Here is a 17,807-nt window from a genome sequence, read left to right on the forward strand (position 1 = left end):
TATAATGCAAGAATATATACAGTACTAAAGAATATTTTGCTTTAAAGCCTAAAAGTTTTGCCTGAATGATGAAGGAAGATTATACACTGTAAAATTAATTTATTAAATCAGGCATGTTTCTTCCACTCTCTATAAGTTTTTCGGTAAGACTATAAATCACAGGGAGTGAATTATTTAATTAGACATTATTAAGTGGAACTAGTTTATCTAAGATGTAAAAAAAATCGTTCACTCTATCTACTCTTTGGAAGCAGCTAGTTGTAGTCAAGAATTTAGATGAGCTATAGTATAATATCAATTATTGTAGTGTTAGGGAAGAGTAAGGACTATCGTGAAAAACTGCAGCGATTTATTTATATATAATTTAAGAAGAAAAGAAAATAATAACAATGATCTCCAAAAAAGTTATAGATATCTACTCGAAAGTGTATTTATATGAAAATCATAGAAGGGATAGAAAAATTAAGTGTAAATACATAAAAAAAGATACGAAGGCCCAATTTACAGCGCGAAAGCTCGTAGCTCTTTTACACACAATAATTAATATAAAATACTTGGTCTTTTCAAAGGCATGTCTTCATTAAAGAGAATTATCCATTCTTTTTTGGTTTGTTAAAAATATTTTTTTTTATATATAAAAAGGTTTTAGTCATACAACATTTATGATTGTAAATTAAAATAGGATTTTTAGGGAGTATTTTTTAATATTTTTTTAGGGCAGTCGTGCACAATCTGAGGACGTGTATTAGGAAGCTCGATGCGGGGAGGTTAAATACTTTTTAGGACTTCTTTAAAAAATGAAGATATAAAACATTCAACCTGTACTTATATGGGCCTCTTGAATAGATAAAATATTAATTTTAGAACAGATTCAGATGCCATAGACCCTGTCGAATATGCCTTTTCAAAAGTACATCAATGCAGTCACAAACTGAAAGAGTTTTGTTTAAAATACAAAAATGTATAAATACAGTATCGATAAATGATCTGGAGGGATTGATATGTGTAAAATTCAATCGTCATATTTATAATACAGTTTTAAAAACTTTGCAATAGTATTGTTGTGAATTATAATAAAACACAAAAGATATATACTGAACGAGCGTAGGACACACATATACATACACAAAATGCTTATATGTATAATATATATATTTATAATATATAAATAATTTTGAACATTATTATTTTTATAAATGTTAATATTACATAAATAGAAACAGTACGAATGGTAGTGTTTAAATACACACGTATATAGTACACACATATATGTGTGTATGTAAGATTATTTTTCATAAAGATATACAATCGTCGCTTTAGCGCACGATTTGACCTATTGCACTCGGGTCGCAGTGACCAAAGGGTAGGTCATCAGATCTATATTATAATATAACATATTACCTATAGATTACATGTCGGTGGTCGGGGTTTTTTTGGTTGGTTTACTTCGGTCGCCGGCTTGCAGTTTACGTTCCCGAATGGTGTTCCGCATGGGGGCGATGGGGCCGTATGAGGGCGTCGGCCTCCGAGGGCGGAGTGCCTAAATGGGAGCCCGTCGAGGTCACCAGGCCTTCTATGGAGCTGACCGTGTGGTGAGTTGCAGTTTCCGTTGCGGAACTGACTGCTTCGACCCCGGTCACGCGACCTATTAGGGGACCAGGCATCCCTTTCACGTGACAGTGTATGCAGAAACATCTGAAAAATGGCATAAAAATGTTAAGTGAAAATTGGCATGGCACAAAACTAATTTATTTTCAACTCTTATATGCTAGAAAAAGATTGACACACCCTCTGTGATTAATAATTGTGTGACACTATTAAAACAAGTCTTGATTATGATTGATTAAAGAGTCAAGAAAAGGGTGATTATTTTGAAGCAACCTCAATATTACTAGGTAAATAGTGTAATGGGGTCGGGGCGGATCGGGGTGCCGCCCCGGCACTAACTAAAAAATAAATAAAAAAGTAACAGTTAAAAAATTAATTATTAATTAATAAATTTACCTATGATATTCGCGTAAAAATAATAAAAAAAATGTCACGCAAGCTCTAAAGACTTAATCCGGCAGATAATATTTATATATAAAAATTATAAAAATATTCGATTCTCTTAAAATTATCGGACGATACTTAACGATAAGTAACGTAAGCAATGATAGTGCTTCCAAACCGGTTAAAACCAAAACCTATGAACCGGTTTTTCGGTCATTTTAAAAAACTAGATTTTTTGACTTGGTTAATCGATTTCTCTATGATTATTTTAAAATTAAATAAAGAATATTATTTTTTTCTCAAAAAATATAAATAATGCACAAAATTTCTGAATGAGTTAAGCAAAGGGACAGCGATGAGACTCTTTTTGCCTTAATTTGATAATTTTGTATTTTTGATATTTTTGTATTATAATTTTTTGAATATATTTCCTTCAAATTTTGGCTAAGTTTAAAATAATAATATTTTTGTATATTCCTTGTAAATAAATTTGTTTTTGTACAATATAATGTATTTTATTTAAAAATTTTCACAATTTAAAAATTATTTTATTTCTCTCTATGCATGTATTATATGTAGGTATATAATACATACATTCTTAATACATGCATTACATTATTAACCTATATTTATAAGCAATGAAATTAGATTTTTTTTGCATAGTTTTAAATAAATATTTATGTATTTATTTTTTTAAATAATCATTTAAAACATAGGTATTAATTATCTGAACTTTTTGCCGATGGTTAAGACGGATTAAACGGTTCAGGATTTAAAAGAATCCCTATGGCAATACTAATCAGGAGAAGGTGGAAATGTTAGCTAGCGCCTTTTTTTCTGATGAATTGCTTGTTTCTGGATGTAAAATCTAGTACGAAAAGAAAATATATTTATAGTAGCGGTCCGCGAGTTGTGCATTACTGGCGTCAAATATGTTAGAGTATGACCGCAAAAAATAAATATTATAACTAGCTGCGGTACCTCATGACAGTGAGCGACCGACGGATCGTTACATACATTTGATTAAATAATTTACTAAAAAAATAATGTCGAAAAAAATTAAATTGCATAATATAAAAGACCTATTTCTAAATCCCTTACGTTATTTTTATAAAGACCAGAAAGTATATTACACTTTTTACTGCACGATAAATGGCAATGAAAAGTTGTAAAAGTAAATCACTTTTTAAATCATAAAACTAACATCTCTTAGTATTAAAAAATCTAAGCTGCATGTGTTCGCGTGTCAAAACGCGCACATATGCGTGCCCCGACGTTTATGAAAAAAGTCAATTCAAGCTCCGGCGTCTGTGTTAAAAACTATATACAGAAAAGTTAAATTAAATTATATGCTTTAATAGTTAACCAACAATGGGCTTAACAACTGTGAGTATCTGGATGAGAACAAAACAATACCATCCAAATAATAACTTTGCTTATTGGTGAGTTGTCCAAAAATCCTGTTCTTGAATGCAGTATTTTAATCAATACTCGGAAACGTAAGCACTTGTTATAAGGTGGCACACAAACACGAAGTTCTTCCAGAATCTCCGGATTGTGTATATTCTTTACCAGCAATTAAAAGTGCTCGTCAACGCAACTCGAAAGAATAACAGCTCAGCATATCTTGTAGGAATTTTCTGGGAAATAATAGTTTATAATATTTATATTCCCTCATAAAATTAAGTCGATTGCATTATTTGGCAAACTAGATTAGAAAAGTTTACTCAAGAGTACTGCGCATTAGGTGACTCTACAAAGCGCAGAGTGCCTTTGAGCTCCTCAATATCGCAAGACACTTTGAGGCTATTTTTTTTCTTTATGCTGATGAAATTTGTAGTCAGCTTTTAATAGGACGTTTAAATTAAGGTTCTCAATTATTCGTAACTATTCGAAAAAAAAATATAATATATTCGTATTTTTTTCTCGGTTTTATTAATTAATTTAACTAATTAGTGCAAAAGTCAATTAATGGCCTGTAAAATATTATTAAATTAAAATATAATTATTAGTTAATATTAATTGTTTTAATGAATCATTAATTAATTTCATAATTGTCAAACTTTTATAAAGTATGCATAGTAAAGAGCAAATTATTTTTTTAAAATGTATCAATTTTGGTGAATCAATTAAATCGCCGCTAATCTTAGTTTTGGTGATTTAAAAATTAGTCGTTCTCACTAGTCAGTAATTCGCACAGCATTTAATTATGCTATGCATATTTTATGAAATTAATTTTTTTTAAGGTTATAAAATTTATTAATGATTAATTAAAATAATTAATAATAACTGATTATTATATTTTATTTTATTAATATTTTACAGACGTTTAGCGAGCCATTACGATCTTAATAAAGCAACCAAATTATTTAAATTGGAATTAGTTTAATACCAAATAAATAAATTAGACCTATTTATGCTTGCTAGGTGAGGAGTAACTTAACTAACACTAATTTCTCATGTACCATTGGATCGATCGATTTAAAAAGACGATGATGAGCGAAGTGTTTTTATTATTAGCGAAGTGCTTTATGTATTATGACAAGATATGGTTATTCATCACGACATATTAAACCTAGTTATCCTATTCCAATCTAAAAATAAAAAATGTCTATAATAAGAAGAAGTTTCTGCCATTTCGTGTCTTTTATCGAGAAGATAATCACGGTATTTTAAGATTATGAAGCTATAATTATTGTGGACTATCTTCTAAAAGAGAATAAAATTACAGTCTCCTTAGCAGTGTTTCTTAACAGTTTTATTAAACGGCATCCCATTGAATCTAAAAATACGTTCTCGCACGCCGTTGAAATATTTATTATGATTTTTGGTTATGAAAATAAATTTATTGACTCAATTTTGTATGCTTAGGCAGTTATTGCTTATTGAAAATAATATTTTGGTAGAAAAGTAAAAATAATCTGCATCTGCAATGCTGATTTCGCCAGCTATAGCAATCATTCTATTTGAGCGCACCAAAATTTTAAAAATCTAAGCAATAAAACAGTATATTATTAAGTTACCGACGTCTGTAGAATTAAGATTAACAGGAAACGAATTCAATATCCATCTTTGAAGTTTGCCAATATCTTCCATGGAAAAATCTCCAAGGTATGCTACACTAAATTGTTTCAAATGTAATACGACTATTTTCAATATACCATAGAAATATTTTTTTTAACCCATAGTTAAAAGCAAATGTGATTAGTGAAACAATACGACAAACTGCAGATTAATAAGTTAAATATTTGCAGATCGGGTGACCATTACCTATTAAAAAAATAAAAATTACACAGTCTCTTGTGTTAAGAAAGTTAATAGGGTTTAAATAAGCTTGTTTTTCGTTGCTTTGTAGACATCAATAATAAAACAATTTTTATATCAACTTAAATATTGTTAATATTCGTGACTAATTTAATAAGTATCTTATATACTACATGTTACTACGATACGAAATATTAAACCGTTTCGATATAGTAAAATTTTAAAATATAGGACAAAGAAAACTTGGTTCACTTTTAGAGGGTGCGGTCATCTAAATCCTTTTAAATAATATTTATAGGCGACGCGTGGTCTGAATTTGAGACCAGAATAATACAATTTATTGTCATAAACGTATCATATATTATGATATTTTTATACAGTACAAATTAAACATAATTTTATCATAAAAAAGGGTCAACAATAAATTTTGAGATCTAAATAATTTTATTTATATTATTATTGATTATATATTATATATAAAGGTTGGAATAGCGTAGTTCGTAAGATCAAAATTGGTGACCCAGAGGCCGTGAGATCGAGTCACGGCAGCAGATTATTTATAAAAATGCGCTATTTTATTTCTTTTTTTAAAATTGCGTATATCTGATTCTGATTGATTCAAACTAGCTAAATCACATGATGAAACAAAGTGACGATTAAAGGTTTAGACGGATTAGGTCACTTACAAATTGAGCTAAGCAGAAGACAGAGGAATGTGGCTAGAAGCAAATAGCTAATATCCAGCTGTTTGAAAAATATACGTTACCGAAAAGAATTATGGAAAAAAGAAACGAACACCAACAAAGTCTATTTTCGTCCCAAATCGTCTCATTGGATAAACGGTTAATGCCTGCACTACACTCTCTGGAAGTTGGCCAAGGTTGGCCAAGAATATAGTGGGTTACTTCGGTCGAGTTCGGTTCTGCCCGCTCTAAAATCTCTCTGAAGTTGTCCAAGGCTACCGAGAACGGGAGGTAAAGTGGGGGTTATTCAGTCGACTTAGCCAGCTTCGAGCGCTTCTGAACATTGTCAGCATTATTTTCCGAGTCAAAGGGACCAAAGTCGGAGCTGCTCTTTCGAGCGCGAGCGGTGAGATACTCCCCTTTCGGTCTCTCGCGTGTTAAGTGATAAGTTAAGTGTTAAGTTAAGATAATGATATGGTGTTTCGCAAACTGAGATAGAATGAGTAACTCAGTTCAATTTCAGTATGCGCGTAGGCGTCCTATGGTTAGCACACATGACGAGCGCTGCATCGTGGTCACGTGATCAAGTTATAATACCACATGCTTATCGGGGACTTCAACAGACTCTTCCTGACATCTTTGAATATTTTAGGGCACTAAAAGAAATTAATTATATTTTTGATAGTATATTCTTCTATTAGATATCGTTATTATATTTTATTTCATATAAAATTAAATAATTAAAAAATAATTAGCGGTACTTGATTTTGTTAAAAAAAATCTTTTCCAATATCCTTACATATTTTCCTAGATCGGTTTATATAAATGTCACACCATAACGAATTCTTATTTAGAATCGATGGCGACAAATTCTAGGATAGTCACAGATGTGGTGTTCGTATTCTGAAGTATCATTTCTATGCCTTATGGCATTTTGCAAAAGCCGACAAAGATTTTGCGAAAATTGAGTATTTACGACCGAAAAGTTTTCATTGATATTGTCCTGTTGAATGCCCACACAAACTTTTATAATTATCAGTACCGTAATTATAATAATATGACAATTTAAAAATTGCGATTATTTGGCACTTTTTTCGATCGCACGCAAATATGCCGGCTGTACGTGACAGAAGCCGCCGACCGGATGACATATGAAATTTGCGACAGTGTGGTCACTTACTCGAAGTCGTAGATCTCGGCCGACTTCAGTTATAACTTCGGTTCGGACAACTTCCAGAGAGTGTTGTGCAGGCATAAGAGTAGCCACAACCACCAACAACGGCTCAAGACAATATATTAATGATTTTAGTTATTTAATGAAATGTACTCAAATAATCACGTAATATTGTATTTCTTTCTTTCGTCTGAATTATAATAGGTTTTTTATTTTATTTTCCTTAAATTAAAACCGCAAACGTTTTATTTCATATCCTTATTATTTTATCAAATTGTAAAAGCCACCGTTTAAAACCAGTTACTTGTATATTGTATTTAATTTGTATGTTTGTAAAATTATTTATATTATTGAAAGTAACATATATATTAAAAAAAAGTCAAATAATAAAGAATAATAATGAGACATCAAAAAACATGGAAGAGAGTCATAGCAAACAAGACTAACACCTGATCACCTGATCAAAGCAAATTTGAATGAAAAATATCTGAAAAAGATAACTCGGTTCCTATTTTAAGAATTTGTTTAACAACATGGTTCTCAGTAAACTTTAACATCATTTAATAAAAAAATCATCGTCAACATAAAGACGAACCAAAAAAATATTTTGAAAGGCTGAAAAATAATTAAAAAAAATAATCAAAAAGGTTGAATAAATTCCATTCGATTCCAGAGAAAGTCTCAATCGATAGTTACAAGATTTCTCAGATTTTGGCAAAGATTAAAAAAACATTTACAATGAGTGATAAAGCTATCTAATAAAATAAGAACCATTCCTTTGTCAGCCACAACGATTTATCGTAAAATTCATGACATTTCACGAGACATTGACGATCAGCTCCGTGAAGATTTCACTGAAGCAAAAAATTAACTCGAAAACTTATGGGCTTTATAAATCGATAAAAGTACAGGCTGAGCAACAAAGCTCATTAAATTTCATATCTGCGAATTATTAGAGATGATAAAAACATAAGTCAGTTCTTCTTTTGCTGTGAATTCTATAGCGTCCTTCTCATTATTAATTTTCTTTTGCCATGGAGTTTTAAATTTAAATCGTTCTTACTAAAAACGCCTATCTTAAATGAAATTTGAAAAAATCTTGGGCAATACATATATTTGTTTTTTCTCTCCATATACCTGAGTGACTAGTGCAGCTCTGAAATCCATGATCCTTTATGCACTCCTTCTCAACAAAAAAATGCTTTCGAAAAACATTTGTGAATATAATATTTGTGGCCGTATTTACTATGACCGAAATCGCAGAATTGATTCGTTAAAAGAAAAAAAATGTTGAAATGGCCCACATTTTATTATCGTTTAACGCTTATCTCAAAAATAGGTATGCGTTGCAATTTTTTGTGAAGTTAAAAGTTATTTTTCTTTGTTGTTACAAGACGCAAAGATTTTATTTCAATCAGTTCATTAATTCGATCGTGGTTAATTTATTTCTAGTTATTTAATTTATATGCAAATCCGCATAAAACAAACAACGATACGGAACTGATCTTTATGTATATTAAATTCGTTCCAAACATTATTAGCTTTTGTATATACAATAAATTCTATAAAATTATGTATTTAAAATATTCCATAAATTTTGCTGAATTAATTCAATCGCAGCTAGTGATTTAATTTACATTGCAATTCCGCACAAAACAAACGATGAAACGACTCTTTATATATGTATATCAAATTTGTTTAAAAAATTATATATAACAGTAATATAACATAAGTTATTGTATATAAATTCGAATAAAATTATGTATTTAACTAACTTAATTGAAAAATAACTGTGTTTTGTCTTACATCGTGATATGAAAACATACATTCGTAGTATTATCCATTAGTAAAAGTGTACTTTCTTATTAAAGTTCTTGAAATACGTGCCTCATATTTTCTCAAATTTTGTATTTATTTATTTTGAGATACAGGGACGTCATTTGCTACCCTAAATTTTGACATAAACATGTGTGTCATCTGTTAAAATTGGCATTTGAGTTAAAATAAAATTTACTATATTGCTACGCAAGAGAGACGCATTGCCTATTGTTTATTTACGAACAAAAGGGTAGTTTTTATGGCATGCTAAGTAATCTGTTCAGTTACGCAATTGTGGTATTGAGTATTTTTTAATTGTTAGCTGTTATTTATGGCAATAAAGGTTAATTGCATTTGCTTTCAAAACATCTTGTATGTCATTTCTAATTTCTTAAATTCATCTTGACGTCCTTAATTAATTTTTAATTTTCGGGACACTTATCCATCACTTTGATAATCATATTTTTAAAAATTCTGTATCTGTGTACCGTCTTCCAGATTGGGATATAATTTTTTCTACTGTAGCTAGCACGTACAGTAGAATATAAATATTCTTAAAACAGTTTTGTTGATTGGTGTGGGATTCTCTTAAATAGTTTACTTTGATAATTCTGAAGGCAGTCAATTTCTTCATTGTGTTTCGTTTCGTACAGGCGCGTACGGTGAGATACATTCCCTTTCGCTTGCTCGCGTGTTAAGTGACGAGCCTGAGTAAGAGATAAGTGCGTGTGTTACATGCGTTCCGCACGCCCACTTCTTCTCATTCACTCTCGTCTCTCAACACGCGAGCGAGCGAAACATAATGTATCTCATCGTACGCGCCTGGTTTTGTAGTGTAATTTTACGTTACACTTCTTTATAACAGCTTTTGATAGCATAGTTTCCAATTGTGTTGTATAAAAAAATACTCATCCCACAGTACGCTTTTTAGATTAGCCCGATATTAAATTACAAATAAAAAACCATTGTATTAAGCAATGAAAGACAACATTTTGAGGTAATGCTTGAATAGATCAAAACTTGGAAAGATTTTACTATATATAAAAAACGCCTCGCAGGCCATTTCAAAACAACCCTTTTCCTAGACAAAAAAAAAATGCAGACGAAATGAAAAGGGTGCTATCAGAATATTTAAAAAATGTGGTGGGAGAAGATTATATCGTTGGAATGAAATTATATTTTAAATCAATAAAATATAAATAAATATATAAAAGTGATTTTATGATTCATCAAAAAAACGACATGCATTTCTGGATTTATGAATATACTTAAAAAATAAAATATAAAAAATATGGTCACCCGCGCTTAGTGTTTTTCAAGTCGCAAGATTGAAAATGGTTTTATGTATATTTTTTAAAGTAATAACATCAAACTGCATTACATACCTAAGAGCAGTAAACGCTAATCCCACGCAGATGAGCGCAGAACCAGCTGCCAACAAGTAGTATCTATGAGCAGCAGCTTCCGCCCCTGGAGAAAGCTGGACCAATCCAACGATTAACACTATTCCGCCCAAAAGCAGAGATCCCACTACCATGTGCAGAGCAGAAACCTGAAAAAATAAAATTCAGCTGAAAATACAAGTAGTGTAAGCGAAAGAAAACGAGCCAACGTCAACACTGTGGTTTGTTTACTTTCCAACTTATTTTCCATTCGTTTGCTACATGGGCAAATTTCAATTTTAGACCGTGAGTAAATATAATATTTGGAACAAAATATTCGTTTTGTACAAAGAATCAATTTTCTCTGACGCATCAAGACGTTGCCAATTATATATCAATATTTATTTGGGATGTTTCAAATAGGTTGCCTTAATTTTAAACTAACCACCAAGAATAGAGCATGAGCTAATGAGGCGATAGTCGGAGTAAACTATGTAAATGTCTAGTCAAATAAAGAAGGTTTTTCTTTGTTTCCCCTGTGACCTAAATACTGATTTTAAACAATGTAGTGAACTTTATTGAACCTTTTAAGTTGCGTCACATTTGCGAATAAACCATTTTCTACATGTGTATTTTTATCGATATAGTATCAGTATATTGATTAAGTTTAATAAGCATTTAAAAATATAATTATAAAGGTCAAAACCATCTCAATATATCACTGGTATTTCATAGCTAATAAATTTAAATGTCAAGGTCTCAAATCCCACATTAGAGGCGATTTTATCAGATTGGAATAAATAATGATAATCACATCATAAAATAACTTTTCTCATTAAGATAAAATAACTCAATTTGTATGTTAAAATATAATCGATTTATTTGGCTACGAACTAGACAGCACGCGGAGGACCACGACAGAAGAGCAACGGCCGGCGGGGCCTCGTCCACCGATCATTTATATAATTTTCAATAAATTTTGTAACAAATATATTTATTCAATAAATATTACTGCAGTGAACAAATCTGTGTTTAATTGTCATCTGAGAGTCATGCTGTTTTAGGTTAAGTCGAATTTCTTAATTTTTTTAATAATATTCATAACTAGCGTATCCGTTAATGCTTCACTATTTCTCAAGTTGAATTAATTTATCTAATTAAAATTACATTAATTAAATTGTGTGGATTAAGTTTTTTTTCTGTTTCAATGCTATTTTGTTTTTGATAATGTTTTTTCTTTTTCAGCTTAAGCGCCATCTGGATATTTTACCAAAACAGTAAAATGTACAATATCAATTTTATTTGAAATTATTCAATTATTTACCTTCAAGATTATTACAATGTTATGGAATATAACGAAGCATCGTTTTGCAACGAAACACTTATAATGGTCGTCAATGTAAATTTATTCCTGTGTCGCCGCAAATTTGATGCTTTTAAACAGGTAATGTCTGACGAAAATTACCTGCTAATAATATTAGCGCACCAATGTTCGATCCAATGCAATTGATATTTGTGTGACAAACAACATTTTGTTGTCTTGCCAACAACAAAATAATCTAAAATCAATTATCACAATTAATATTAAACAATTGAATATTAAAAAAATGTATTATTTTATAAAATATACATTTTAAAACATACATTCTACATATTTTACACGGGTTTTACATGATGACAAAAGTATATGATGTCATTATATCAGGTATTTGTGATATATATAAATAATAATTAGAACGGAGGTGAGCATCTAAAACTCAATTTATAGGTTGTACGTATACGATGTGATTATTTAATACTAAATTAAGATATGTTTAATCAAATAAAAATGCAACTGCGACATTATGACATGACGTCATATGGCGAGCGCGTTTGAGCTCGACAACACTATAAAAATAACAGCGTTATCTGTCGAATTTAATTTAAAATAAACTCTCTAAACACTCCTGGCACTAATAAAAACAAACTGTGAAATTTTCAGCGGTATTTGTCCAGTAGTTTTTGAGTCTATTGAGTACACACATACGAAAATACCTTTTTTATTGCAATTAAATAAAGATAAATGGCAATTATATAATTGACTACAGATGTTTATGTCTTTTATTTGTAGGGGAAAAATTGGTAAAAATAATATTGCCAATAATAATATTTTTAATATCATATAAAATGAAATTTCAGATTTTAATGAAATATAGTTTTTAAAAATTTATTTATAAAATTATTTTATTGCTGTAGAAATTATTACTGTAACTGTTTTTACTATGTCTATTTTTATAAACAATTGACAAACTATGGAGTAATATGCAAGATGCGACGTTTGTCTGCACTTCTGAGAGTTGAGTTGGCTAAGCTTGTATTTAGACTATAAGTGTAATTAGTTTTAGAACTTTCATTAGGTCAAGTTGGGTTTGGTTAATTTGTGTAAGTTAGGTTTGGGTTTGGGTTTTTTGGGTAGCTGTTAAATTGAGTTTCAGAGACATTTTGGAAAAGCATATAATTTTACTAGCACCTATCGCACGTGTATTCAGTAACAAGTGCTTCTGAAGCAGTAAAAATACCGTAAAAAATGTGCCGAAACGCCTTGTGTATATACATGAGACAAAAAACAATGTGTTTTTACTACATACATAATATAAATTTGCTTGTTAGAATAATAAAGATGTAAATGTAAATAAGACTAATCGGATCATTACGTTTGGTATTGTGCAATATTAGCACGCACTTGTTTAGCTTCCATAGTATTCTCGTGTATCTTTAAACGATTCCACATAGGCATATAAAAATACAAAGTGCCTATACTTACATACATAACACTATACATCCGCTTTCGAAATCGCGCATGCATAAGTGGCAATTACAACTGCTCTGAAATCCATTAAATATCCAGCTCGTGTGCATCCTTCGTTAGTGGCATGCAATTTCCCAGAGGGTCTCTAGGTATGGAGCACTCGAGAGAATAACATCCACTCGACGACTATCACTTATTACGTATCTTGCATCGAAAAACCGCTAAATTGCCGTTTGGCCTTAATCAGCATCGAGGCTGTCGCCAAGGGGCCGTCAATTACTTACAACGTCATATTTTAATCGTAGCTACCAGTAGTTGACTTTTAATTACGTTGAAAGCATCAATTTAAACACGTTGCCATTATCAAACAACGGGTGCGGGTCGAATGCCATTTTAAATTAAATTTGCATTTAGTTTAATTAGTCGAATGAAATTGTGCATTTGCCAAATTATGCGTTGTTTGGATTTTAATTTGTTAATAATTAATGAAACGTTTGTTTCAATTTCATTTGAAAGAATCCTTTTATTCAGTTACTTATGAGCATTGAATTGAGTTCAATTGAAGAGTTAATTTACTAAAGTGTTTTATAAAGATTGTGTTCCTTTAAAAAATGTATCTATACTACAGATTTTATTTATCTAATAAAACTCGCAATATTGATTTCGACGTGTGTTTCAATATTACTAGAGGAATAAAAACAAATCACATATTTCATCTCCCGAAGTGGATACCACGAAAACAAAATTTTATATTATAAAACCTAGAATAATTTTGCGAAATTATATTTGTAAGAATGCAAACGAATTGAAATTAGCAATAGGCTTTTTTTAATTTAACCTAAAATAGTTAAGCATTGTAATATGTATAATAATCAAATAGTATATATATTCCAGGCGCGTATGATGAGAAACATTCCCTTTCGCTCGCTCGCGTGTTAAGTGATGAGAGTGAGTGAGAAGAAGTGGGCGTGCGGAACGCATGTAACGTACGCACTTATCTCTTACTCACTCTCGTTACTTAGCACGCGAGCAAGCGAAAGGAAATACATCTCACCGTACACGCCTGATATATTCGCTGATATAAAATATGTCATTCTTAGACTTAGACAAAATAACCATCATAATAATATGTATTTGTAATATAATTGCACATTGAAATAATTCTGTATTAATGCAGAAATTAAGTGAGATAAAATATTCATATGTATAAAAAAATAAACGTACTATATATTTATTTACGAAAATAATATTAAAAAAATAGGTAAAAAGCATCTGTAAGCGAACATAATTCTCATCGTAATCAAAAAATTTCAACACGATTGACTGTAAATAAAAATTGGGTTGACAGAATAGCCACATTGTGTGAAATCTCAGTATAGCGAAGCTCACGAAACCGAATAAAAAAATTCGTTATATTGAATGTAAGGAAGATGATATATTTTTATTTTATTTTCAATTACAACAGCATCAAAATTACCTTTTACAAAATTGACCTTTTTAAGGATATTGTAATGAACACAATAAAAATTTTTAGAAAAATGTTTAATAAAAAAAAGTTGAGGATGGACCAAACACTTTGAATGTCGCTTGTGAACACATCCGGCACACGCCAAGTCAAGGACGAACTGAATTCGAAGAAATATTGTGTCAAGCTGTAATGTAATTTTCAAATTTGGTTCAAAATATTTCGTTATACTGAGATCAGTATTCGTTACAATGAAAACATTTTTTATAAAAGTTTTTCGGAGGCAAATTTAAAATTCTTCATACTCGGAATTTCGTTATTTTGGTTTTCGTTACAAAGAGATTTCACTGTATATTGTAATTATATAATTTATTATGCTTCGTGAAGGAATACCTAAAATATCAACATTTTATTTGATATTTTTAAAGATATGTTAACATTTATTCTGTCTACAAAACCCCATAAATAGCGAAATGTAATAATTATATCAAAATTTGTATTAATTTATGTGACAGCAGCAGGGGCGAACAAGAGATAGTCTCAATTGCCACCAGATGTCGTGCCAAGCGACGCGATGCAAATCGCGTACTCCCTCAGTCAATAGAACGCGTATTCCCTCAGAACAATCAAAACCTATGACGTGTCCAGAATACAGATTTGAACACACAAGAAAGTATTTTACAATAAAAAAACCCACATGCATAAATAAAACGATTATTTTATAACAAGACAGAAGCATTAATGCAAAACCAACAACAATTTTAATTTTAACTACGTTGACGATTAAAAAAATGTCCATGGGATTATTTTTTAACGAAATAGGGGGTCAGAAATGAACATAGTTTGCGCACTACAGTTCTAAAGGGGTGAATGATAAATAATTAATATATATTACTAAGCTTATGGACTATTTTAACCTGTAAATTTGTAAAAATAGCTAGTCATTTTAATCAGGATAATGAAAATTTGTACACAAGTGTCTTTCAATAAAAAAAATCACCAAAATAAATCATTTTTTGAAGATCATATCAAATCACTAAATTATTGTTAAATTTTAAGTTTAGAAAGATTGTATTGAAAAATAACTTGCATTTTCTGATCGCGTTTTTATTAATAACCTTCGTATACCTTTATATAATATTTAATTAATAAAATTTATTCTAAACATGTACATTCTTTTGTGCAGAGGTATGTTCTTAATTTACTTATAAAATAACTTACAATGTTTTATTTCAGTTGGCAATTTATTACAAAGTACTCGTGTACAAAATTCCTTTTTTACCTTTGTTGCTCGTAAATTCTCTTTTCGTGTTGTTTTGTATCCGAGCATATACAATTTTTCATAATATATTTATAAAAATACCTAAGCTTATACATACAAAACAAATAACACACTCATATTTATTTTTATCTTTATAATCATAGTTGTAGTGTGTTAATATAATTAACTGCTCTAATTACTATTTTTGTTTAAACATAAATAGACAAATACTCGGACAAGTATTTCACTCGCTTTGGAGTATCGTTTAGATTTAATTTGGGTCATACGCTTAGACCTTAGGGACGTGCTAATTATATCCATAATTATTGTAAGCAGGTTTTAGTAGACAAAAACACGGTTTTCGTACACGTCGTTTCACGGTCACTAACCTTTTATGTGAAAAAGTTTATTGAAGTACTACATACCGACTTTTAAAAATCATTACTAAAAGTTTGAACATCCCATTTTTTATTAAATATCGCTATAAAAGAGAATAGGAACAGTATCCGTATTTATATTTTAGAGCCTTTTACTAGGGCGTTTGGTGGTGGTGTCGACAATCCGTCGATGCATGACAATGTTTTAGCATGTTGCTAGCAAATATCTTAATTCAGTCAGTGAGTATATATGTATATATATACATATATATTAAGAAAAGAAAAGCAATATTGCGTCTTATGTATCATAATATATTAAGTGAGATAAAATTCATTTTTACTAAACATGTTATGAATATTTTACTTTCCATTATTATATTTTTGTATTAAATTAAGACAACCAGACTTTCTGAGCTAAAACGATATAAAATATTCTTCGTTGTTTTTCTCGCCCCATTTACCACCTAATTGCTCCAGAAAAATGGTTATTTAACGCGAAAACACCCGGCGAGTAAATGTTTTCTTCAAACAGAATACGTTTATTTAATATGCGAAGCATTCTTACATCGATGAAACTGCTCTTTTATGAGTGATTAGTGCAAAATCATTTGAATAATACATTATTCATATCACATTTTATATACAAAAATCGTTTAATGCTTTGTCTTGCATTTCCATAAAATGTATGCTAGGTATTCGTTCAATGGAAAATTACTAAAATTATTTAATTATTTTTGGAGAGCTACATATTTTTTTAAACGCGTAATTTGAACGTGTTTAATCTAGTAAATTGTATTAGCATTTATATAAGCAATCGATATTTTATTTATTTATTTATTTCGTGAATATATGCGCAGAGCAGTTTGACAGTTTGACAGCTTAACAGCTTAACGCCAGTGCACATAAAACAATAACCAATAATTATAATATACTATATATAAACAGAGAAATTGTATTCTTTTTTGATTTAATAAATTAAAATCCGATTAGAAAATTCTCCAACTCAATGTTAGAACCCTAAAATAAACGTTTGGATTTTTGGCAAGAAAATTGTAGTGTGCGAGATTGCAACGCATGAGCATGTTTCGTGGCGAAAAACTGGAGTTCAAAAATATTTATATACGTCACAACGCCCTGTTACTTGAATACAAAATCGAGTTTTATTTGGTATTTTACCACGAAACTTTAAGCTATATTTATGTACTAAATAAATTAGCATAACAAAAACTATTGAAAACATTTTGTCTAAACGAGTTGTTATTTTCTTTATTACGTTTAAGTGTTGTTTAAATGACCCTAACTGTGCAACTGGACGAATCCATACAATTTAAATAAAGAAAACAAAATAATAAATTGAAATATCTCAAACTGTGCAAAACTGTTTCTTAAAAAACGTTGGAAATTGCCATATAATTGTGAAGTGAGTTATATAAATCTAATTTGCATTTTCTTTTTTTAAATTTTTTATTTATAAAAAAATATATTTTATAAAAAGATTATTTTTTCTTACTTTCAGAAAGCTTCCAACTGTAATTAAAATAAATTTAAAAGATAAACTGCGCCACACATTATAGTAGTTATTACTTCAAAACTATTATAATTA

The 17,807-nt window shown here is 29.9% G+C and overlaps 1 protein-coding gene across 1 annotated transcript in view; it reads right to left on the minus strand.

Moving 5' to 3' along the window:
- Positions 1–1,348: 1,348 nt before the first annotated feature.
- LOC148227023 (uncharacterized) overlaps positions 1,349–17,807 on the minus strand; it is a 74,816-nt gene continuing 58,357 nt past the window's right edge. The window contains exons 3-4 of the mRNA XM_088202792.1: positions 10,317–10,483; positions 1,349–1,695 (exon numbers count right to left, since the gene is read on the minus strand). Coding sequence (XP_088058918.1) covers positions 1,467–1,695; positions 10,317–10,483 — 396 coding nt within the window. The 3' untranslated portion in view covers positions 1,349–1,466. The remainder of the gene's footprint in view (positions 1,696–10,316; positions 10,484–17,807) is intronic.

This window comes from Plectrocnemia conspersa, unplaced genomic scaffold, assembly GCF_051122295.1.
Source record: "Plectrocnemia conspersa isolate PC_06_02 unplaced genomic scaffold, ASM5112229v1 ptg000013l, whole genome shotgun sequence".
NCBI lineage: Eukaryota > Metazoa > Arthropoda > Insecta > Trichoptera > Polycentropodidae > Plectrocnemia > Plectrocnemia conspersa.